The 24,520-nt window shown below is 37.5% G+C and overlaps 1 protein-coding gene across 2 annotated transcripts; it reads right to left on the bottom strand.

The window, feature by feature from the left end:
- Nucleotides 1-358: 358 nt before the first annotated feature.
- LOC125250527 (TSC22 domain family protein 2-like) lies at nt 359-23,178 on the bottom strand. Of its 2 annotated transcripts, XM_048163160.1 has the most exons (4): nt 21,071-23,178; nt 10,297-10,371; nt 4,814-4,865; nt 359-1,958 (listed from the first exon to the last, which is right to left on the bottom strand). In XM_048163160.1, exons 1-4 carry the CDS (start codon nt 22,606-22,608, stop codon nt 1,629-1,631), a joined length of 1,995 nt encoding a protein of 664 aa, XP_048019117.1. In that variant the 5' UTR covers nt 22,609-23,178; the 3' UTR covers nt 359-1,628. The 2 variants fall into 2 exon arrangements, with proteins under 2 accessions (XP_048019117.1, XP_048019118.1); XM_048163161.1 differs by lacking the exon at nt 10,297-10,371 and having other exon boundaries at nt 21,071-23,173.
- Nucleotides 23,179-24,520: the final 1,342 nt, after the last annotated feature.

Genomic DNA, 24,520 nt, shown 5'->3' with positions numbered 1-24,520 from the left:
AGAAAGGGTTGTATGACGTGAAGATTTATATTAAGCCTTTTTCTTTGTAATTCAAGTTTTTCCTTCTCAGTAAATATGTTGGTCTTTTTTGTGCCTGAAATTTTATATGCTGTAGACTTAAAATAATAGGGTATGCTTTAAAAAAAAATGAGTGTTCTGTGTCATCAACCCACACATCTAGGTAAATCCATCATGTTTCCTCTCAGTATGAGGAAGTCACTGCCTACAGTGGTATCATGTGAGATTTAAAAGTGTGAAAATAACCATCATGGTGCATAAAGCAGAAACAAGAGAATTTCAGACAATTTAACACCCTGTTTCTAGCAAAATGTGCATTAATACAAATATTCCTGAGCAGTTTTGTAATTTGAATATTGCATTTATTTAAATACATTAAAATTTGCAATGTAACAAAACTATTGGCATATGAAATTCAAACACCATTTAAATGAACAAAACATGGCTCACTTCATTTTCTGTGGCTAGTGTCACACACACTAGTTCATTTTTCCCCTCCTCACCATCACCTCCATATCTCCTTCCCCCGCAGACACTATTCACAGACTACTTACAATATGAGTGCCCAATACAAATGAGGTAAGAAAGTGGTTTGACATTTACAGATAACAGATCATGCAGAACATGCCTAAAAGCAACAACAAAAAAAAGTTGCTGTAAGGAACAATAAAAAAAAAAAAGTACATAGAGTGTGCATAACAGAGAAAAAAAAAAAGGAAAGGAAAAGAAAACAATTACACAGCTTTGCATCTTTGGTTACAAAGTAGGTTGAACAATTTCACAGTTTTTTTTTTTTTTTTAAATCCCCTTTCCAACCCCAAAAGCATGAGACATCAGGGTAGCGGGCAGGAGAATATGGCATCTGACTTCTTTTTCCAACATACTAGCAACAGAACTGAAGCTTTCTTCATCAGGGTAGATCATTGAGGATTCAGTTTAGATCTTCACCCACAAATCTGTACAAACTTGTTACGCTCTTTTTATTCATTATACTATACAAAATGTACATTCACACCAGGTTCACATTCTTTATCCACAGAGAAACTTCACTGTTAGTGTTTGAACTCTACCCACTGCTACTCTCTCACTGTTTATGGTTGCATTGATGATTGATATTGTAAGACTGCCGCTTGAATTTATGACCAATTACTGTTGGATTTGAGAATCGAAGAGGTCCCTCTCGACCTTATCTTCTGTGACATTGTTCCTCTCTGAAAATAGCAGCCCTATAATAATAAATAACAAATAGTACAATTGAACTTGACAGGTGAATCGAAATCATGTGAAGTACGGTGGCTCTGAAAATAGACTCTCGCTTCTTACAACATGAAAACTGCAATGCTAAAAAATACACCGCTTTCATGGCTGGATTCTTTTTATTAAAAATATAACTCTCTTCACAAACTCTCCACCTCGTCCGGGGGGGGATAAGGGGCCATGCGGGAGCCCCAATTGAGACCGTGGTCCACTGTGGCATTTTGCGCCCGAGCAGAAAACACCTCTCCTCATGATCACCCGTCCTGATGGCCGACAGCATGCACGCTCAGCGAAGTAGTGAACAACACAGGGTTTCTGCTGTTCTAATGATATATGCGTAATTCGCAGAGGCTTCAGGCGGAGGTGACGTTGGGCTGCGGTTGTCGTGGCAGGGAGTCCATGGTCTTATTTGCATCCAGCTGAAGGTAAGGCTGAGGTTGGGGCTGGGGCTGGGACTGGGGCTGGGCCTGGCCCGGGACAGGCCCAAGCTGGGAGGGAGAGTTGGATGGGTTGGAATTGGACTGGACGGTGAGTTGGGAGAGTTGCTCGCTGTTGGCTAGAGATTTGAGCACTGCGTTCTCTCGCTCCAGCACAGAGTTTCTCTCATAGAGCTCCTTTATCTGCTCCTTCAACACCTCCACCTCCTCCCGCACGGCATACATCAGATGGCTTTTCACTAAATCCTAAAGCCAAAACATGACAATTTCAACAAGCAGTACAGCAGCATCACTCAGAACCCATTCAAAATTGGTCTTACTAATTTTACTAACTTATTATAGGAGGACCTATTATGCCCTTTTACAAAGTCTTAATTTTCTTTTTGGGGTCTACTAGAATAGGTTAATACTTAAATGTTCCAAAAAAAAAAAAAAAAAAAAAAAAAAAAAAAACATTATTTTTCACATATTTTACATTGCAGCCCTTCTCTTCCCATTCTGTTAGTAACACTCAGTTTAGTTCCCGTCTCTATGAAGCCCCTCTTTCAGAAAAGCTCAATGGGCTCTGATTGGTTGGCTGGACCAGTGTGTGGTTAGTCAACCAATTTCAAGCTCGTTTCAGAAATGTCACGCCCCTTACCATAACCATGAGTTTCAACACAATACTAACGCAAATGAACCAGCCTTAGTCCTTTTGTTTTGCGTATGTAAATGAAGTATTTTGTGACGTGTTCGTTCTACAGTTGAGGCGTTTCAGGGAATTCAGAAACAGCTTACTGATAGTGAAGTGACTTTGTGGTTTATAACTCTGCAGACCTTTTTCATGCTCAAACAGCAACATTACACACTAAGGCCGCATGTCCACCAAAGTGTTTTTAGCCTATCTGTGAGCACTTGAGAGCGCTTCAGCAATACAGCAGGGTTTTGTTTCTTTCAGTTGAGATGATTTGCTTGCTATGATACGGATATCCATGGAAGTACAGGTGCTGGTCATATAATTAGAATATCATCAAAAAGTTAATTTATTTCACTAATTCCATTCAAAAAGTGAAACTTATATTAATTCATTACACACAGACTGATATATTTCAAATGTTATTTCTTTTAAATTTGATTATTATAACTGACAACTAAGGAAAATCCAAAATTTAGTATCTCAGAAAATTAGAATATTGTGAAAAGGTTCAATATTGAAGACACCTGGTGCCACACTCTAATCAGCTAATTAACTCAAAACACCTGCAAAGGCCTTTAAATGGTCTCTCAGTCTAGTTCTGTAGGCTACACAATCATGGGGAAGACTGCTGACTTGACAGCTGTCCAAAAGATGACCATTGACACCTTGCACAAGGAGGGCAAGACACAAAAGGTCATTGCAAAAGAGGCTGGCTGTTCACAGAGTGTCCAAGCACATTAATAGAGAGGCGAAGGGAAGGAAAAGATGTGGTAGGAAAAAAAAAAAAAAAAGTGTACAAGCAATAGGGATAACCGCACCCTGGAGAGGATTGTGAAACAAAACCCATTCAAAAATGTGGGGGAGATTCACAAAGAGTGGACTGTAGCTGGAGTCAGTGCTTCAAGAACCACTACGCACAGACGTATGCAAGACATGGGTTTCAGCTGTCGCATTTCTTTGTGTCAAGCCACTCTTGAACAACAGACAGCGTCAGAAGCGTCTCGCCTGGGCTAAACACAAAAAGGACTGGATTGCTGCTGAGTGGTCCAAAGTTATGTTCTCTGATGAAAGTAAATTTTGCCTTTGGAAATCAGGGTCCCAGAGTCTGGAGGAAGAGAAGAGAGGCACACAATCCACGTTGCTTGAGGTCCAGTGTAAAGTTTCCACAGTCAGTGATGGTTTAGGGTGCCATGTCATCTGCTGGTGTTGGTCCACTGTGTTTTCTGAGGTCCAAGGTCAACGCAGCCGTATACCAGGAAGTTTTAGAGCACTTCATGCTTCCTGCTGCTGACCAACTTTATGGAGATGCAGATTTCATTTTCCAACAGGACTTGGCACCTGCACACAGTGCCAAAGCTACCAGTACCTGGTTTAAGGACCATGGTATCCCTGTTCTTAATTGGCCAGCAAACTCGCCTGACCGTAACCCCATAGAAAATCTATGGGGTATTGTGAAGAGTAAGATGCGATATGCCAGACCCAACAATGCAGAAGAGCTGAAGGCCACTATCAGAGCAACCTGGGCTCTCATAACACCTGAGCAGTGCCACAGACTGATCGACTCCATGCCACGCCGCATTGCTGCAGTAATTCAGGCAAAAGGACCCCCAACTAAGTATTGAGTGCTGTACATGCTCATACTTTTCATGTTCATACTTTTCAGTTGGCCATGATTTCTAAAAATCCTTTCTTTGTATTGGTCTTAAGTAATATTCTAATTTGGGATTTTCCTTAGTTGTCAGTTATAATCATCAAAATTAAAAGAAACATTTGAAATATATCAGTCTGTGTGTAATGAATTAATATAATATACAAGTTTCACTTTTTGAATGGAATTAGTGAAATAAATCAACTTTTTGATGATATTCTAATTATATGACCAGCACCTGTATTACTAGCATCTCATTTCACAGATTTGTTTCTACATAAAAATGTCAATACAATGTAAAGTATTTGCTCTGGCTCTTGTTTTAAATTATTTTGTTCCATTATTATGCTTGTTGTCATCTGTTGACATTGTACAAGCAGAATGTGGCGGTTGGTCGGTGTTGTATTTGTCCCACCCCTCCTCCACTCTGATTAGACAGCTGGCTAAAAAGTGACAGTGATGAGCACAGCATTTTACTCAAAGTTGAATATTCTTCAAAATGGTAAAAAACTGGTAAAAAAAAAAAAAAAATGGCAAGTGCTCAGCACTTGAGTGTGAAAAAGAGGCTCAGCACCTCGTTACGCTCCTGGCATTTAAAAAACTTGGTGCTCTCATGGAAACAATTGGAAAAGTACGCTGGAAAAAATGCTTTGGTGGACACACGGCCTAAAAGTTGAAAATGTAAAAAAAGCATAATAGGTCCTCTTTAAACTCTTAAAATATAAAAATATATATAAAAATAATTTTATAAAATACATATGAAAATGAAAAACTTACCATTGCTTGCTCTATTTTATTATCAATGGCGACCACACTTGCTCCAGAGGCACTGCAATTGGAAAAAAAAAAAAAAAAAGTCTTATTTAAAACATCTGCTGCATAAAAACATCACAACATTTTCAGACATTTAAAGACTGCACATTAAAAACAACAAACTGCTCCTGTTGCTGCTTCCTTCTCCAAACACAGTGTTACATTTTTTCATGTTATATTGTGCCACATGCACGCACACATAAATCTTCCAACAAACCGCGCTAAAATTACCTGCCACGCATGGAAATCAAGCGGCTCGTGGAGCAGCGGTGCGTGAGCGCAGAAGAATACTGCAGCGTGCGAGTCACTCTGTCCCTCATAACGACAACTAACCATCACAAACAGCTCTAACAGAACAATAGAGGAGTACAGAAGAGTACAGTGCTGTGTGGGGGGCGGTGGCCTCCATCTGATACTTTTACAGGGTTTTCTGTCCAAAGCAGGTGGAGTCTAAAGTTGACTCAATTTAGAAACTTGCACAAGAAAACAATCACATCACTGAATGCTGTACTGTATATACGGATGGATGGATGTATGGATGGATAGGTGGACGGACAGACAGACAGATGATTTTGAGCTTTCTATGCATCAAAGATGAATTGTGAATTGATTGTGAATGGTTTCTTGAGCATCAAATCAGCATATCAGAATGATTTCTGAAATTTGCATCATAGGTATAAAATTGTTTTTTTTTTTTTAATATATTAAAATAGAAAATTTCAACCAGACCTGAAACTAATTTGTCGTCTTATTAATAATTTTCTATTTTCGACTGCATATTTGTACACTTTTCTTGTATACATGCTGCGGTTGTTTTTCCTGAACCCATCTATCCATCCATAGCACTAAAGCAGATTATGTTTATAGTCAAGACAGACAATGATGACACCGATTTAGAGACATTCTGTACTTTTCCCTACAATTTACTTGCACAGGAAAAGCAGATTAGCATCAACCATAAAAGGTCCATTTAAGGGGAAACGCATTCAGTACAAAATCATACTGACACAATTTGGGAGACTAAACTGCTCTCCATGTTGATGTAATGATAAATTTAACAAGCATATACACACGTACACATGCATATGCAATTGTTGAAGAATTATACAGTCTCAAAGGTTAAAAAAAGGGTAAAAGTGAAAAAAAAAAAAAAATCACATTCTGGTCAGTACAGTCTTGCAGTTTCACGCTGCAACATGTACAAATAGACATTTCATCTCATCCTCTCTAATGTCACTGAGTCAACATACTGACCAAAGATTATTTTAAGCAGAACCTTTGCACTTTATGTTGAGGAACTTGTTCCACTGATAAATTGCATCCAGTCTTGCAACATACCCAAGACCATAGCAATGGCTGCTGATAACCTCGAGCAAAGGTATTTAAAGGCTCTCATAAAGCTTTTGCAGGCTTGTCCATACAAAGGATCGCTTGTCTTATGTAACTACTTGTACTTGTCTTTAAAAACAAGATGTTGTGAGTTGAGAATGTAAGGTTAGTTTCAAGAAACCAGACTGACTTGGAGAGATCTTCACATCAAAGTGCCACAAATAGCCATTAAATGGAGTGTCAAGTTTGACACTATCTGACAGGAAGTAGGCAAAATCAACATGAAAAACAACTAGGCATGGTCAACTGGTCGAGTGATAGAGATTTTTTTTGATGGCCGATGCCAATATCCTAGCAAGCAGAGTGGCTGATGGCAGATATAAAGCCAATATATAGGCCTATCTCACTATTGAATTTAAAGATATTAAAAACACATGCATTACAATGAAATTAAATTTGTATTTATTTGACATAATATTTACAAAATTGGAAAGCATTTGAAAATATGTAGAAAAAAAATGAACTTGATAAAAAAAATAAATCTGTAAAATAAACATTTATACTTTAGATGGCAACTTCTTGATTCTGTAATCATATTACAATATTTTTGACAAATAAAGAAATTATTGAAATATGAATAAAAAGGAAGTCACCACTGTAACCAACAGGGTACTCAGCAATCTGGGAAGTTTGTGTACATTAGGAATAATATTTTTCAAATAAACAAGGATAACACTAATTTTTACATACAGCAACAGTATTCAAAATAGCATGAATACGACATTTCGGCCAGCTGGATATAGCGCAGAATAGTTTGAAATCGAGGATTTAAAATTTGTCGATCGTGTGTCTCCAGTGAAGCTAAACTCTCCAGTTCGCACCGATTGTTTCACAGAGTAACACGTTTTTATGCAGTCTACAGAATACAAATGCACACTTCACAAGACCTCACAGTTGGATTCGCCAAAGTTTGCAAGGTTTGTGAAATTAAATGACTTCTTTAAATGATATAAATGCTAGGGCTTGGTATTGACAATTTTCACGATTCGATTACTATTCACATGCTTTAGATTTGATTTTGATTATTTTGGATGTAGTATTTCAGTTACAGTACATGGAAAATTAATGCTGTAAACTACACATGGGAGTCAGTTGGTACTACTATAATAATACTGAAGATTAAATTAACTTATATACAAACACTTAAATTACACTCAATGATGTTTTTATTATAAATAAAGTTTAGAATGACAATCATATTTCTACTCCAACTGTTTTTTTTTTTTAAATATAAACATTTAAATCGCGGCTGTCATAACCGATTTATTCAAACTTGCATTAAATATTGAAGAACATGAAAAATTATAATGAATATGTAACAGTGCATGGCTATATTTATCAGAATGTTGCTTTCTAGAGTTCATTTTTCTAGCTGACTAATGACTTTATGGTCACTGAATATGTTTTTCTGAGGTAAATGTGACGTTACGTGACATCGTTTACAAGCTGTTTTATTAACGTCTTTCCGAGGTTGAAACACTGATTGAGCTATTACACGAGACATGATACAGATTTCGGTAAGTTGTACTGTATATCTTAACATACCTTCAGATGTTTATTCATGTTTATTTCGCGCTGTAACTGGTATTAAAGCGGAGGAGAGGATGTTCAAATGTGCTCCTGCTGCCGCTTCTCTTTAACTGAGGCGCTAAAGCGATCTGTAACGTCACATTAAACAGCACCAAAACTGTATTTATTCTTTGAATCTCATAATAAGATGGACATCATTTGAAATCTGAGACTTTGCTTCATATCAAAAGTAACAAAGCACAAAGATTATTGCGATTTATTGGATGGGAGGCGCGCTACATTCTGTTCATTCATCAACTGAAAACATACTAGACTAATCGATTCTTGGGATTTAAGAATCGATATAGGTTCATAAAAATGAGAATCAATTAAAATCGAGAAATCAATATTTTTTCCTAGCCCTAATGAATGCATATTTGCTGAATGCTGACAGTAGTTGAGAAAGTATTACAGCATTTGCCTTTCTTTAACTCATAACAGAAAAGCAAACGCTGTAACGCCATGTCTACACCGGACACAAGTGGCGCGACACGTCAAAAGATAATAGAACCCATTATAATCAGTGTTACTGTCTACACTGGATGTGACGCAACAAATTCCCGACAGTAAACGGATTCCCCGTTCTATTTCTGACATAGTCCAAAGGTTGGTCTGTCAGTGTAGACAGCTTTTAGCCGTTGCGGCGTGGTGCGATGCGACGAGAAAAAAAAGTAGCGTCTAGTGTAGACTAGTGATCGACCGATGTATCTGTTTACCGATATTTTTCCCGATATTTAAGCATTTTTCCATAATCGGGTATCGGTTTTGCAATATCGGATTCGCCGATTTACGGCGCCATCTTGTGGCCGTTTTGAGATTTCCGCCATTGCAGCCCGGGCGTCTGAGGAGATCAGTCAACAACAACTCAGTGCACAGGTAAAGTATATGTTCTACTTGGTTTGCTTTAATTAATCAACTTTATTTAACATAACAGACATGCACAAATGAGATCTGAGACATAAATTCCTGATATAGTTAATTTATGCAGTTTGTTTCTAAACAATTGAGACGAACTCATTGAGTCACGTAGTGTAATTCGTCATGTCCTGCCCCAATAAAGACGTAACTTTACATGAATTAAATAAAACAGACATGAATGAGTGCATGTTGAAAATAAAAGCGCTGAATTTAATTCTCTATCTGTTGTATTTGCTCACCATTAGTCTAGAAGAAAAAGTTCGTTCATATTGCTTAGCAACTGACGGATGATCAGGAGGCTTAAGCACGGCCACTGAATGAAACTTTTGACAAGATTATCTTGTTTAAACACCCTAGATTATATTATCATTTACTACATAACAATTATTTCGCTAATACACATATAAATATAGCCTACCGCTTTGTGGAAATTAATTATTTATTATCTCCATGCGCGATCGCGGTTGATTAAGTTATAGTCAAACAGCACTTTGTCAGTTGGCATTTCATGATTTAACGTTAGATTAAATTTAGATCATAAAATGCCAACTGACAAGTGCCGTTTAACTTTATATAGTCTCGGAAAAAAAAAGTTCGTTCATATTGCTCAGCACCTGAATGGGTTGATGATCAGGAAGCCTCAAGCACGGCCACTGCATGAAATTTTTGACAAGATTATCTCGTTTAAACAGCCTAGATTATATAATCATTTGATTTACTACATAACCATTATTTAGTTAATAAATATAAAGGTTTTTTTTGTATGCAAGGAGGGAGTGATTGTTATAAATAAAATGGTTTGTTCAGCTCATTTGTGTTGTAATAATTGTCAAAAACAGAAGTATAACAGTAAATAAATATCGGTTCTGCATATCGGTTATCAGGTACATAAACATGCAAATAATCGGTATCGGTAATAAAAAAAATCAATATCGGTCGATCACTAGTGTAGACAGTGTAATACTTTTTTGTATACCATTTACATTCTTGGTTTAACAGTTCTGTCTAATCATTTTGGGTATGGGAGTGCTCAGTCACTGGCATTCTCAGCGCTTTCAAAATAAAAGTCAGACACATCAGCCAAACTAATTTAACCATTAAAAACTGCCAAATATCGGCCATGCCAATATATCGGTCGAACACTACTTATGATGGATGGGCCAGGTAGGGCATTTAAGATCTTTAGCTGTGATGCATTTAATTGGAGACGCTCAGGTCCAGTCAACTAGATGTTCAGAAAACAAAACAACTAGCCCAATTATGAACATTTTTGCTTTTGCACAATCCTAAAAACAAATTATCATATCATGGCATGAATCCTTAACTGCAACTCAACACCGGCTTGAGCTAATTAATTGTGTTAATGAAAAAAGCAATGCGCTTGAACCGTGATTAAGTACCCCTTTTAGCCCAGATTTATTAATATTGCAATTTGCATATGAGCATTATGGGGTTATGTTTGCACTGAGCTCTAATGCAGAGAGCACCTTTTAAGCCTCAAAGCCATGCCTGCCCCATGCAGCACACCTCAAACATCATTTGTCACACCAGGGTCCAACCCATTACTGTACCTATCACAGGTCATCTTTGAGTCCTTCAGCCTACTGCCAGACTGGAAAGCTTGGTAGAAAGCTGTGGAGGGATTCCTGCACTCCATCCAGCAGAAAGAGAGAAATAGAAAAGATTACGTGAGAAATGAAAAGGTCAGGCCAAAGAGGAAATCAAAGGCGAGTTTATTTGTAGTCTGCTTAGACTGCAGTAAAAACATCTAAAAGAACAACTGAGGCAAACATATAAGATATTAACTATATATTTGCATTGATTTTGCTACTGCAAATTAAGCAACATGATTGCAATGATTTTAATTCGCTTTTGTGACCATTAATTTCACGACCATGTCATCAGATCAGTTTGACAATCAATGCTTGTCTTGCCACTTGCAAGTACGAGAACATTAAGATAAATTTTGATTGCATCTCTTATAATCAAAAAGATGTGGGTCAGTACGTTTTTTTTTTTTTTTTTTTTTTTTTTTATATGTTCATTATCGACCTGATAAGAAAATTGTGAATTCTTTGGGATTAGTTGCCATGTTTCAGCATTTTGTTGCAGGAAGAGCACATCCACAACACGTAGTTCTATTTCACTTGTACATTTGTGTTATTTTGTGCAGATATAAGTTGTAATATTATGTTGTGTAAATATATGATTGATCTCATATAGGATATTCATCTCATATATGCGTTTAGTTAATTAACCTGCTAACAAAGCACTTCAGTTTCCCAGTGTTCATTCAGCTCAGCAATGCTGTTATTTGAAACAGTGATATTAATTTTAGATGTTTCTTTTTCAAAAACATTGATGCATTATTAATAATAACAACAACTCGCACTTTAACTTTTCTCGTATCATTTTCATCAACAATATGGATTCATTAAAATCATTTCATTATTGTCTATGCAGAGGCTATTCCATTTTATTTATTCATGGCACGTGCATTTTTATTCTTTATATGCAAGTAATGTTGTCCATTGACTTGTATCCATTATTTAGGCATCATTTAGACTTTTTGTTTTGTAATCAGGCTCTCAAAAATTATATAAATTTGGATTTAGATGTATTGGCCAATATATCGGTTATCGGCTTTCAATTATAAAGAATTACCAGTTATTGGTATGGGCCAAAAATGTAATAGCGGTGCATCCCTATTTTTTTTTTACATTTTTTGAAAGATGTCTCTTACGGTTTTCTTATAATTTATTTCTGTCATGGCGAAGCTGAATTTCTTAGCAGTTGTGCTGCTTAAAAGTGTGGGAACCGTTTTGATTCTTTTGATATTGTTTAAAAGAACAATATTTATTTGAAATAAGTATTTTTTAACATTAAATTTGTAACTAAATAAATGTATTAAGTAATAAATAATATATTTAAAAAATATCATACTGACCCCAAATGTTTAAACTGTAGTGTACATCACTAGATTTTCTCCTTTAATTAATTATCACACTATATATTTTGAAAATAATTTGCAACAATGCTCAAAGTTCCCATTTAAAACCTTTTTAGAGCAAATACATAAAGATATACATAAAATCTAAAGAATAATAAAAAAATAGAGACAGAATTTTTATCTATATTGCCCAGTCATAAACAACACAGCATGTATTATAACTTAAAGTGTCAATGACACTTAAGGATACAATTATGAATCCTAAGCATCTAAATAAAGATTGGTCAGAGTATCAAAAAGTTGAGCAATCACTTAAGGTCTTGTGATAAGTCTCAACGAGGTAGGGGACCACAGACGGTTACCATTACCTCAATTTCCCCAAACTACCAGGGCCGTTTCTTTAAGGAAAAGGACAGAATGTACTATATCAGGATGGGAGGGCTACAGCAGCTAGGCAGGAGGAGACCGTCCTCTCCAAAGCCCTCTATATAGGAATGGGAGGGGACAGGAGTAGATTTACCGCATGTGTGAATATCTGGACTCTGAGCAAACAGCTTTTCCTAGAATCCGTGGAACACTGGCTGTTCTCTGGTGGGGGCCGAGACCCCACAACCAGACTCCTCCAAAAGGGCTCTTTTTCTTCTTACTATGCATGTAACCTCATGGGGACAGCATATTATATCTGGATCCAATAAACATCAGGATCATTGGTTTAGAAAGCATTCAACATCACACAGCTATACGTGTTGATACTACAGCTACGTGTTGAGACAAATATGCATTTTCTGCAGATTCAAATGTATGGTTAATGTTACACATGAGCTAGCTGCCTAGGATTTTAAAACCATGAGCCAATGAAAAACATACAATATACATACATATTGTAAAATAAGGTAACCATGTTAGGGTAACCATAACAGTGGCTTAAAAAAAAATAAAAAAATTTGAGTTTCCAGCAAATATTATAATTTCCACTGAGGTCAGTGTAGTACATTATTTATAACTCTGAAGTGGATCAGATTAGAACATGTGAAATGGTTTGAACAGGAAGAAAGACAAGGTGTACGAGTCAGTGTGAATCATGATGCCGACAACCAAAACAAGGCATTTCAAAAGTCCTTCCAACATTTAAAACGCGATCTGCCTAAAGGGATGGTCACACGAGACTTACAAAAACTACTGAGCAGCATATTTGGACATCATTGGTGCACTTCCAACAATTGATACACTCTTGAGACTGTTCCCGTAACTGCCTCTGAAGTATACTGTGGCTTTTACGCATACTATTCAAGGGTGTGCATACAGTGTGTGCGACATACATTTCATCATTAGCATAGTATGCGTATATTATGCGCGCAGAGTCAGATTTGTCTAACTGTGCAAACTTTGTACACTCAGCTCGCACAAACGCCTTGAATTATTTTGCACCAATTAATGTGTGGTCGTATCGCAGGCAATTGTCTATTGTAAATAGTTTAGCGATGTATGAAGCACGGCTCACACAGAAGTCACTTTCAATCTTAGCAGCTTTCTGTTGGTCAACTCAGTGAATCCACATTAACAACTTTAACCTATCAACATGGGGAAATTTTTCACCCTCACATGAAATTTCCAATTGCGTGGATTCACATTTAAAATGAATGGATTTCGGCCATGGAAATTCACCAGTCAACAGTAAAAATGACCGCACCTTTAGTTTGCCTGGGCTGTTGTTTCACTGAAGAAAGAAACCGAGCAGACGGAACAACAACAACAACAACAAGAAACAGAGATCATTGGAATAGCAGACTGAATCAATTTATCTGGAACTAGAATTCAACTACTAACAAATATAAAAAAAACTTTAAGCCTGATAAAATAAAAATGAAATACACTAGGTGCTGTGCACACACTCTTCTCTTTGTACACTAAACGTATTAATAAACTGATCAAGAAAAAAAACAGTACTGGTATCGAATTTGATTCAGTATCTGCAGATACTGCACCCTTGAGTAATAGTATCTGACTTGGGAAAAAAATGGTATCGAGCCATCCTTACACAACCCTCTACAACCATACTGAAGCTCAAGTCACCACTGGCTAGTAAATTTTTTATTTTACTTGCCAGACGTTTTACATGAAATGCAAGAACAATGCAAATAAATAAAAATAAAAAAATAATTAAAAAAAACTCAACATATGTAATATTAAATATAAATATAAAATACAAACAAACACTATTAAAGTAATTAGTCTAATAAAATAAGAACAAATAATCAAACTACAAGCAATAGCACAAATAAACAATAGAACAAAGATGCAAATGAAATATACAGTGCTTTTCAGGTTTTTCCAGGTAGATCTAACAGTAGTTAGATACAGATAGAGGTAGATTATGTACAGAAATTGAATAAAGTAATCAAACGTAAAATAACACCGCTTAGTCTTCACAGTATAAATTAAATATAGATGAATCCTTATTAAAAGGTTTCAAAACATTCAGTCAAGAGCAGTGAGTGATTTTTTGCAGTGAGTGTTGTTTGATTAACATTAAAAACAGACAGCAGCAGGAATATTAGGCTGCTGTCACTTTAAGACAACGCATGGATCCAGTATACTGATACTGTACACATGCGTTTTATTTCTCAACTGTTTATGTTTACTTAAAGGGTTAGTTCACCCAAAAAATGAAAAATAATGTCATTTATTATGTACCCTCATGTCGTTCCACACCCTAAGACCTTCGTTCATCTTCAGAACACAAATTAAGATATTTTTTTATTAAATCCGATGGCTCAGCGTGGCCTGCATAGACAGTAATGGTACTTCCTCTCTCAAGATCCATAAAGGTACTAAAAACATATTTAAATCAGTTCATGCGAGTTCAGTGGTTCTATCTTATTATTATAAAGCGATGAAAATATTTTTGTGCACCAAAAACACAAAATAACGACTTTTTAACAATATCTAGTGATGGCCGATTTCATAACACTGCTTCTTGAAGCTTCGGAGCTTTACGAATCAAATCAGTGATCGGAATGCCAAAGTCACGTGATTTCAACAGTTTGGCGGTTTGATATGCGATCCGAATCACTGATTCGACTCAGATTCATAACGCTCTGAAGCAGTGTTTTGAAATCGGCCATCACTAGATATTGTTAAAAAGTCATTTTTGGGTTTTTTTGGCGCAAAAAAAATATTCTTGTCGCTTTATAATATTAAGGTAGAACCACTGTACTCACATGAACTGATTTAAATATGTTTTAGTAGCTTTATGGATCTTGAGAGAGGAAGTACCATTGCTGTCTATGCAGGCCATCGGATTTAATCAAAAATATCTGACTTTGTGTTCCAAAGATGAACGAAGGTCTTACGGGTGTAGAACCACATGAGGGTGAGTAATAAATGACATTATTTTCATTTTTGGGTGAACTAACTCTTTAACACATAACCTACTAGTTTACTAGGATACTTGCAAAGACAGGCATTTTGACATCATTTTGTGTGAAATTGTCTGTTCAAGTGCAAAAAGGTACTTCCGATGCTCAGTTCAAAAGGTGTTCCTGAAGAAGAGAGGTTCCGGCAGGCTTTCATACATGCAACATGTCGGAAGTGCCGGTACGCAAGGAAAACTGTCAGTATGCTAAAGGTTATACAGTGCCGTATGAAAAAAGCACTGCATGAAAAAGCTCAATTCAGTATTCCAAGTGCTGTCTGACGCGGCTTTCCTCGAATGTGCAGTTTATGCAAACAAAAATTCTCAAACAGTGCACGCGAGTTACATTTAGCATCTTTTTGCACTTGAATGTTTAAATTGGCAAGGCTTAAAAATGCGTGCAAATAATAAACTTTCAGAGAGAAATCGACAGAGGGCGCTCTCAGCCAAGCCACGTTCGTAAAGCTCAGCAGGCAATGAAATTAAATCTGCACTAAACTTATTTTTTGCCTTTAATTCAATTACAGATGACTGTAATCATACAATTTTCTAGCCATTGGGTAATTCAAGACATTTTTAGTCGCCTCTCATGAAATTTGGTCGCTTTTACGAGTGATTTACTCGCATTGTAGAGGGCTGTTTCCACTGCAGTTAAGTACCGCTTCAAAGTGGGTGGGATTATAGACTGATCATATAGTTGCGCCACCTCTACTACTGTGGATGCGCTCCTCATCTATCAACGAGTCTGCACCTCATCTACTGACCACGATAATAGCCTTTTCTTTTTTCAAGTTGCATGCGATGCGTTAAAAAAAAAAAGGTTGTGTGAACAAATGATACTGTGGTGGCTGCTACTGACTATTTAAATCTAGGGGGTTTGGTTGCCTGGAAAATCCAGCCTCACCACTGTACCAGTGGATGAGTCTGGTCGGCCATTGAATCAATTCGATTTCTAGGGCGGAGCAAATCCGAGCAAACAGGAAGCGGAGTAAACCAATCAGAGAAGGGCGGATATGACGTTAGCAAAGCGACGAGAGTCAACAGCGAAAAGTAAATAATTAATGTGTTTTTGGTCATTTAAAACTGAATTCACGGCTGAATAGAACAAACTCTCGGGTCTCCCGTGCGCAATCTTTGTTGATATTGAAGGGACTTTCGCCGCACTAGAGTGACGCTGTTTGCGTCACTGAAATAAATGAATCTGATTGCACGGTACGATTTGGAGTTGACTCGAATCACGACGGAGGGCGGACTGAACAGACTGATATATCTTGTAGAAGATATATCAGTCTGGCATTGCCAGGCAAGGGGTTTGGGGTCTCGCGCTTCAAATCCAATTACGCTGGTAGTAACGATTCTCTGTGACCAATTAGTGATCTGCAGTGTTTACACATCACATTTAGTATCGGTACAGCATGCTTGGAACCTCAACCAAGGTGGTACTATTTAAGCAAGCCGTACCGTTCTGTACCGAGCCGTCCCACGCAGTGGAAAAGCACCAAAAAGTGAGCCGTACCGAACTGTACCATGCAGTGGAAAAGCGCCATAATGGAATCAATTAGTGCACTTCACATAAGTAGTTCTATTTGTAAGATAAATGGGGTTGCTGTCTACACAGTGTGCCAAATCAGCCACTTAAAAGTGTGAAATAATTTGCATGATTAAAAATTCAGTGTCTGCTGCTTGCACAACAAGAAGCTTTTATTCTTAAGATAAAACTGAGATAGGAACTCTACATGAGCAAAGGCCTACAGAAGTTCCCCCACAGGAAGTACCTGAAAAGTGTGTTCTGAAGACTTTGACAGATTGTGTACTGCTTTACTGTCAGTGGTATTACCTGGAACAGAGGTGTTGAGAGAAGCATGTTTTAAAAGAAAGAGGGCATGCTTGCCGAATACAAAGACACTTTGAGGTACGAGAACATAGAGAGGCATTAGAGATGTTCAGATTGGGTGAAAAAGTACATTCTAACCTGCGCTGGTGTTGAGAGATTGAGACATTTGCATAAATGAATCACTGTATGAAACTTGACAAATATTCTGTACTTATATACGACTTGTAGAGTAGGTCAAACAATTGTTTTGATCAACAAACATTTAGTCATTTAGCAGACGCTCTTCTCCAAAGCGACTTATAGACAAAACTATTTGAGCCCTGAAAGCTGAAGCCAATTTCAACTGAAGACCGGTTATAACTTTTTAATGCTAATCTTCATATTCTATTGGTCTGCCTTACATAACTGGTTATTTGCCAGGGATGTTATATGCCAACGTGCATCACCATATCTCAAAAAAGGCAAAAATGTAAGCGGTTCTACATTCTAACCAGCAGATGGGGCAAAATGTGATCTCATGTTGCACAATGAGCTAATTCATGTAAAACATTTTCAGATGTTAAGACTCATAATCCCAATACTTAGAATGTCAAACAATATCACATTTGGGACAAAGTAATTATTAAATGTTACTTTGCAGGCCTTGGACTTGGCCTATGTTGTGAATGACTGTGTGACACAATCAATGTTTTGTAAGTTGTACTGATTGGGTGGATTTTACACAACACATCCATGTCATATTTCAGAATCAAAACAAAGTTATATTTTGCTTAAGAAAAATAAATGTAAAGACCATTTTGACATTTTCAATGACAATTAAGCACATTTCACCCCATTCTATTCTCATTACCAAAACACATCACATGATGTTGTAAATATAAAATAAAATTACAGTATATTTTCATTTTGTAGTACAGATAAATTACTGCATTAATTGCAGTTTAACTCCATAAAAAATAAATAAGGAATCACAAAAAAAAAAAAAAAAAATCTATTAAAGTAATGATAATTGGTGCAAGAAATGTGTTTAACTGTCATGAAGTTGTCATGTCAAAAAAAAAAAAAAAAAAAATTAAATTAAAAAATTTTTTTTTTGCAAAATACACACTACCGTTCAAGTTGGGAGTAGTTTAAAAGTGTCTTATGTTCACCAAGGTTGCAATTATTTGTTAAAAATAAAAATATAGTAAAAACAGTAATATTGTGATGTTTTCATTTTTAATGTATTTTAAAATGTAATTTATTCCATCTGAATCCAATTTTACAGCATCATTACTACAGTCTTCAGTGTCACATGATCTTTCAAAAATGATTTGGTGACTAGAAATGCTCCTTATTAATCAAGATTGTGCTGCTTAATATTTTTGTCAGAATTCTTTGATGAATATAATTTAAAAGAACAGCATTTATTTAAAATAAAAATCTTTTTTGTAACATTACAAATGTCTTTACTGCCATCTTTGATCAAGTTAATGTGTCCTTGCTGAATAAAAGTAATAATTAAAAACGTACTGACCTCAAACTTTTGAACAGTAGTTTAATTTTCTTAAATTTGATTTTGAGATAATGACTGATGTTTAACAAAATTCCTATACATTATTTAAATCAATACTCAATCTCCCCAAAAAAAAATGATAGAAAAACTGCAGTAGGCAACTAAATGGAAAACAAAAAGTGTTTGCTCAATGAACAATTTTTAAATACTTTTTGAGGGAACAAAGACAAATGCATCCACAAAAATGTCAGTAATTTCTGTACAGGAATGCTGTCTTGAAGAAATCATTCATCACGTTATCTGAACACTTGTGCCCCTATACATAAAGAATGCAAATAACGCGAAAACCACGTCTTTCGGGTCATAAATTAGGCGTGATGGCTGTCTCTGCCTTTTAAAAGAGCAATAAAGGGAAAAAAAATATGAAAAATGTTAACCATGAAGAAGAGCAACCTTATCTCTAGAAGTAAAACATAGGGGAAGGTCTTCTGTTCGCTACGTGATAGGCCTTTCTATCACAGGCCCCCCTTTGCATATCAGCTACGAAAGGTGTCACCAGTTAGTGAACGGCACGTAGGAGGCACTGTGCTGAGATCCAGCCCATGAGTATAGAGGCTGCTGCCTGCTCAGACTATACTTCCACCAGTACACGAGCTAAAGCCACAGAGCCATCTAAAACACTTGACAGTTCACCATTTCCTCTCGAGTATGCCAACAAGTTGATATATTGTGTACAACTTGCAACGCTGGAACCGAAAGTCAAGCATCTAAGAGGAAGCCGAGCAGCGACACTTCTCAACTGAAACTGTGTCACCAAATATATACTGTCCCTCTTCAATTGAGAAAGCACTGTCATTTCAGGCATGCTTGTGACATCCGGAAGCAAACAAGAAACAATTTTTGTTTGCATGCTTGTTTGAGTTCTGATAGATTGTCATACAGATACATATTAACCATCTTTCCAAAACATCAGTAAACAAACAACCTCACGGCACATTAAAAACAACTTCAACCCATGCCTTACATGTATGCACTACTGTCTGGGCTCAGTAATTTTTTTTTTAAAGAAATTAATACTTTCATTCGACAAGGACACATTAAATTGATAAAAGTAACAGTAACAGTTAAGACATTTGCAGTGCTACTGTGTTTCAAATAAATACTGTTCTTTCTGAATATCTATGAAAGAATCCTGAAAAACTATATCACTGTTACCATTTCACCAATTCTAAATCAGCAGTTCAGCACAACTGCTTTCAACATTGATAATAATAATAATAATAATAAGAAGAAGAAGAAGAAGAAGAAGAAGAAACATTTCTGTTCATCAAATCAGCATATTAGAATGATTTCTGAAGGATTGTGTGATACTGAAGACTGGAGTAATGATGGTGAAAATTCAGCTTTGCATCACAGGAATAAATTACATTTTAATATATATTCAAATAGAACACAGTTCTTTTAAGTCGTAATAATATTCCACATACAATATTACTGTACTGTATTTCTGATCAAATAAATGCAGCCTTGGTGAGCATAAAAAAAAAAAAAAAAAAAAAAAAAAAAAAAAAACTTACAGACCCCAAACTTTTGAATCGGCATGTATATTAAACTAAATAACTGAGTTCAATACCAACAAATTAAAATCCAATTAACTATTCAATAAAACGTTAAATCAACAATTGTGGAAATGAAAACAACTTTGATAGGAACATCAACAACACATGCTACCTTACCAATCAAAAATCTGGACACTCTTCATTTCTTTTTGCACATTTGTGTAGCCAAAAGATAATTTGCCTACAAATTAATTTCTTTACAAACCAATTGCAAAATGTTTTTAATTGAACAATTTTAAACCAACATGTTAGAGTGAAAATTAATGTTCCAGCAGCCAGCCAGTAAACTTTTTTTGAATAGCAGGCTGCACCTTAAGAAGTTTTGATTAACATTTCTGTTCACTAAATAACTCATGTTATTCTATTGTTTAAATGTCTTTACTATTATTCTAAAATGTATAATAAAATTAGGTGTGTCCAAACTTTTGACTGGCAGCAGAATAGCAAGAGATGTCACAACCCTAATGAGAACAACCAAACATCCATCACATGTCACTGCATTCCTCAAAAAAACCAACCATTTGCACGTTGATGCTAAGAACGCTGCATGGAAATTTACCAGGATGAAATGACTGCAGGCTGCTTGAATCCTGAAGCTTGATTTAAAATATACACTCTTTTCTATTAATATACGTCTGTTGACACCTTTCCCATTAATATCAAACAATCCTGTGAGTCGGTGTATGCATAGAAAGAAAAAAACTCTGGAAAATATAATAAAACTCAATCAAGGGAGAAAAAAAGAAAGAAAAAAAAAAAAAAAAAAAAAAAAAAAGAGAAGGGTTCCCACACCTTTGACCGAATTCCAAGATGGTTTTTAAGGTTTTTATTTATTTTATAAAAGACAGCACTCACACAGACTAATTTCATGAGTTATTAAATTCACTATATAATAATTTGAATGAATTTTCCAGGCCTGGAAATCAGTTTTAAAATCCCTTGCCACTTCCAGGTCTTCCATGACCGTGGGAACCCTGCATGAAAGTGAAAGTTTAGGAAATCAAATCTCTTAAATCATTCATGGCACCTCACCTGTCCTCCTCCCCATCAATGGGAATGGGTATTCCGAAAAGACTGTTGACAGCCGGGTTGGATAACTGCAGGCCTTCTGTGATAAAGGGCTTCACCATGTCTTTACTGTGAACCTGTGCCGACGCATCAGACATCCTTCGGCTCTCATCCGTCTGACTGAAGCCCGTGGCCGGAGAGCCGATGCCCGCTGCCGTCCCACTGCGAGGAACCTGGGATGTCTGGCTATGTGCAGAGGTATTAAGGTTGGGTACTGTTGCAGATCCTGGCAGAGAAGCGAGCACACTTGAGGCTGGCACGCCTCCTACTGTGACTGTCACTGGTAGTACGGGCATGTTCTGAGTGCTTTGCGCCATTGTCGACAAGCCTTGCATTACTCCTGAGGCCTGGTATTGTCCAACTGGTGGTTGCTGAATGGAGGCCATAGAGGCGACGCTGCTCAACAGCCCCACAGCAGAATGCTGCACCAGGTTTGGGACAGACGACACCGGCTGGCTCCCTAAGGGAACACCTCCAGGGATTTCTACTGTACCCAGAACCTGCATACCTCCAGCGGATGGGGTTGGAATGGGGGACGACCCCTGACTGACGGCATGTCCGACAGAAAGGCTTGCTCCGGAGTGAGTTTGGGTGACTGTAATAGGCATGTTAAGCTGGCCGTAATCAGGCTGGCTGGTTGATATCAGAGCCGGTTGGCTTTGCAGGTGGTGTGCACTATTCTGGGGCTGATAAAGCAACGGCTGCACTTGAGGAGAAGGGATGCTTGGAGATTTCTGAAGGTGGGCGCCCGGGTGTCCTCCATCGTGATGGAGACTGTGAGGGCCAGCCACATGAGAGTTGCCCAGCACCGGCTGCTGAGCAGGTGGAGGCACTGACTTATTACTAAAGGTCTCAGGTGAACCGGAACTCGGGCCGGTCAAAGATGACCCGTCGCCACCTGTGTCAGGTGCCACGTGAGCCATTACGGAGCCAACGGTGGCCCCGAGCCCACTGTCCCTATCCGCTCCGGTCTCCGTCACACTGGTGTGCCTTATGCTATCCACAGTCCTGCTCATCATAGAGCCCTCCGTGTCTTTCTCATAATACTCCATACAGGTCCACCGGCCCCTCCTGAAGGGCTCTCCGGTGCCATGGTCAAGCTTAATGACCCTGAAGCGTGAACTGCAGCTGGTTATGGTTGTCGCGCTTGACGAATTTGTGACTTGAGACGTGCCCGCTGCTTGAGAACTAGAGGCCTGGACGCCCTGATGACCCAGGTTGCGCTGGCCAAACCCACCGTTCAGAGGGAGGGCAGTGGGCAACTGCCCCTCTGACTCACCCACATTATTCAGAGTCTCCTCCGAGGAGCTAATGTCACAAACCTCGGGCTCATAGTCAGTCCTGGACATGTCAAATATCTCGGAGGACACGTCCTCTGTCCGGGACTCATCCGGGTCGTCCAGGCTCTCGGTGTCGTCGGTCGCGCTGTTGGCCGCGACTTGAGCCTGAGTCACACTCGTGATCTGAAAGCAACTCTTCTTCTTGGCCGGCATCTTAGACATGCTTAACAGCTTTTTATGACACGGAGACCCCTTAAAGACGCCGATGACTTCACAAAACAGCAGATTGTTGCGGCACCGGACCCTAAATTTCACAGTTTTGCGCGATGATCCTGCGTCATCGTCTTCCTCTTCTCTCCTGTTGCATTGTCGACGCGTGAACGGCGGACGAAAACAACCTCCGCAAGCGGTGTATGAAAGATGACGTGTCGGTTATTAGTTTATCCTCATATGCTGGTGATCCGAGCTCGGTAAGGGCGGTGTGTGTAAGGCCGCTGTCGTAGATTGAGCTGCGTTCACTCCCCCTGCTGCCTCTCACTTCTCTACCTACATATAAGTATCAAACACATCCTGCACGAGCGCTTTGAAACACCGCGTCATATGGCACTACACTCGGCGACTAGATTCGGGCATACTAACGAAACAACTACGAAAACAAACGGTTAGAAATTAAAGTTTATAGCTAAGTAACTGGCAGACTTCGGAAACAGAATATCTAAAATTTCACCTCCCGACAAGATGGCTATATAAATTTGCGATGCATGCTGGGAAATGAGCGCAACAGGCATGGCGCGTAAACGGATGGTGAATATGGCTTCTTACGCTCAAACTAGAGCAGCGGCGTAAGTTCATTTACACTTTCATTTTAAATATGTGCATATTAAAACGGGAAAATAGCGGGGTTTGCGTTTCACATCTTTACATAAAGCATGCTCGTTTAACTCTACACAAAAGATCTGGTCTAGTTGTCGCTTTTTTACCGCTATAGCCTAAATATTTCTCAAATATTTCTTCTTTTTTTTTGAAAGTCATTCTTGCCTACATGAAAGCTGCTGGTAGTTTCAGCTATTGTCCGGGTGAAAAATAAATAATAATAATAATAATAATATTAATAATAATAACGCTTTCCACTGTATGAGGTAAGTTGTTACAATATGAACCTGTCATGAAATAAACTGTTATTACTGTTAATATTTTAAATTCATATAGGCTGCTAATTATATAAAACAAATGTGACAATCTGCCCTGATTTTATGGCGTTTATGAGAAAATTACTGTTAAAATATAGGCCTAGTTGATTCTTGTCTGAATATATTCCATTATGTTTTTACTGTGTTCACTTATTCATCCAGCAGCTATAACAAAAATAAATAAATAAAAATCATTAAAAAAAAATCTAATTTAAGTTATAACAGTGAAACCAGCATACAAAACCACTATTTAAAGGCATTTAGTGCAACTTGACTGTGTGACTACAGACTCTCAGTTGCTGTGGTTGTTCAGTTGTTTTAAGAAATGCATATATTCCTCTATATATTTATTTTGAAACTATTTCCACTTTAACTGCTGCCATCGTACAGTGCTGCTGTTTACATTGATGAATATTATATCGAGTGTCATTGTGTAGAGAATATCAGCTATGACCAGTAGGGGGAGCGACTGCATTCTGCACATACTTTGATTTAGCCTACTTGAACGTTCTGGAATCCTCTATTATCGGCGGTGTTTTATCTTTTTCTTTCTTTTTTGGGGTTCACATAATCCAAATATATAATAGTTGCGTTTTCTACATGTCAGTTGCAATATAGAAATAACACACAGTAAATTCACGCCCATTAACCTACTTTTAGGAAAAGCAGGAAGTGCTTTAGTTCAGCAGTGAGGAGACACCCCTCTGGTGGATTTTTCAAAGATTTATTGAATATTCAGTTCTTAAAGCTCTAGTTTAACATTCTTAAAAATGTGTTTCACAAAGAGGGTGGTAAAATCAGTTTGGTTATTTATATTCTCTTCAACCACATTTTGCTTGAAAGCAACTAGGCTACTAATCCAAATAATGCAACTAACTTTTTTTTTTACTATGTTTTATCTTAAGTTGTCTGTTGGATTTAGAGGAGTGACAGGTGATTACAAT

Source organism: Megalobrama amblycephala, linkage group LG17 (genome assembly GCF_018812025.1).
Source record: "Megalobrama amblycephala isolate DHTTF-2021 linkage group LG17, ASM1881202v1, whole genome shotgun sequence".
Classification (NCBI taxonomy): Eukaryota; Metazoa; Chordata; class Actinopteri; order Cypriniformes; family Xenocyprididae; genus Megalobrama; species Megalobrama amblycephala.
The sequence above is the reverse complement of the archived record's forward strand: the minus strand, read 5'-3'. Positions and strand labels throughout refer to the sequence as shown.

Coding starts and splice junctions, on each gene's coding strand:
- LOC125250527 (XM_048163160.1), bottom strand. CDS start 22,608: ATGTCTAAGATGCCGGCCAAGAAGAAGAGTTGCTTTCAGATCACGAGT. Junction 10,372..21,070: donor ATTGATGGGGAGGAGGACAG/GTGAGGTGCCAT, acceptor GATGGAGTGCAG/GAATCCCTCCACAGCTTTCT. Junction 4,866..10,296: donor TCAAAGATGACCTGTGATAG/GTACAGTAATGG, acceptor TTCCAATTGCAG/TGCCTCTGGAGCAAGTGTGG.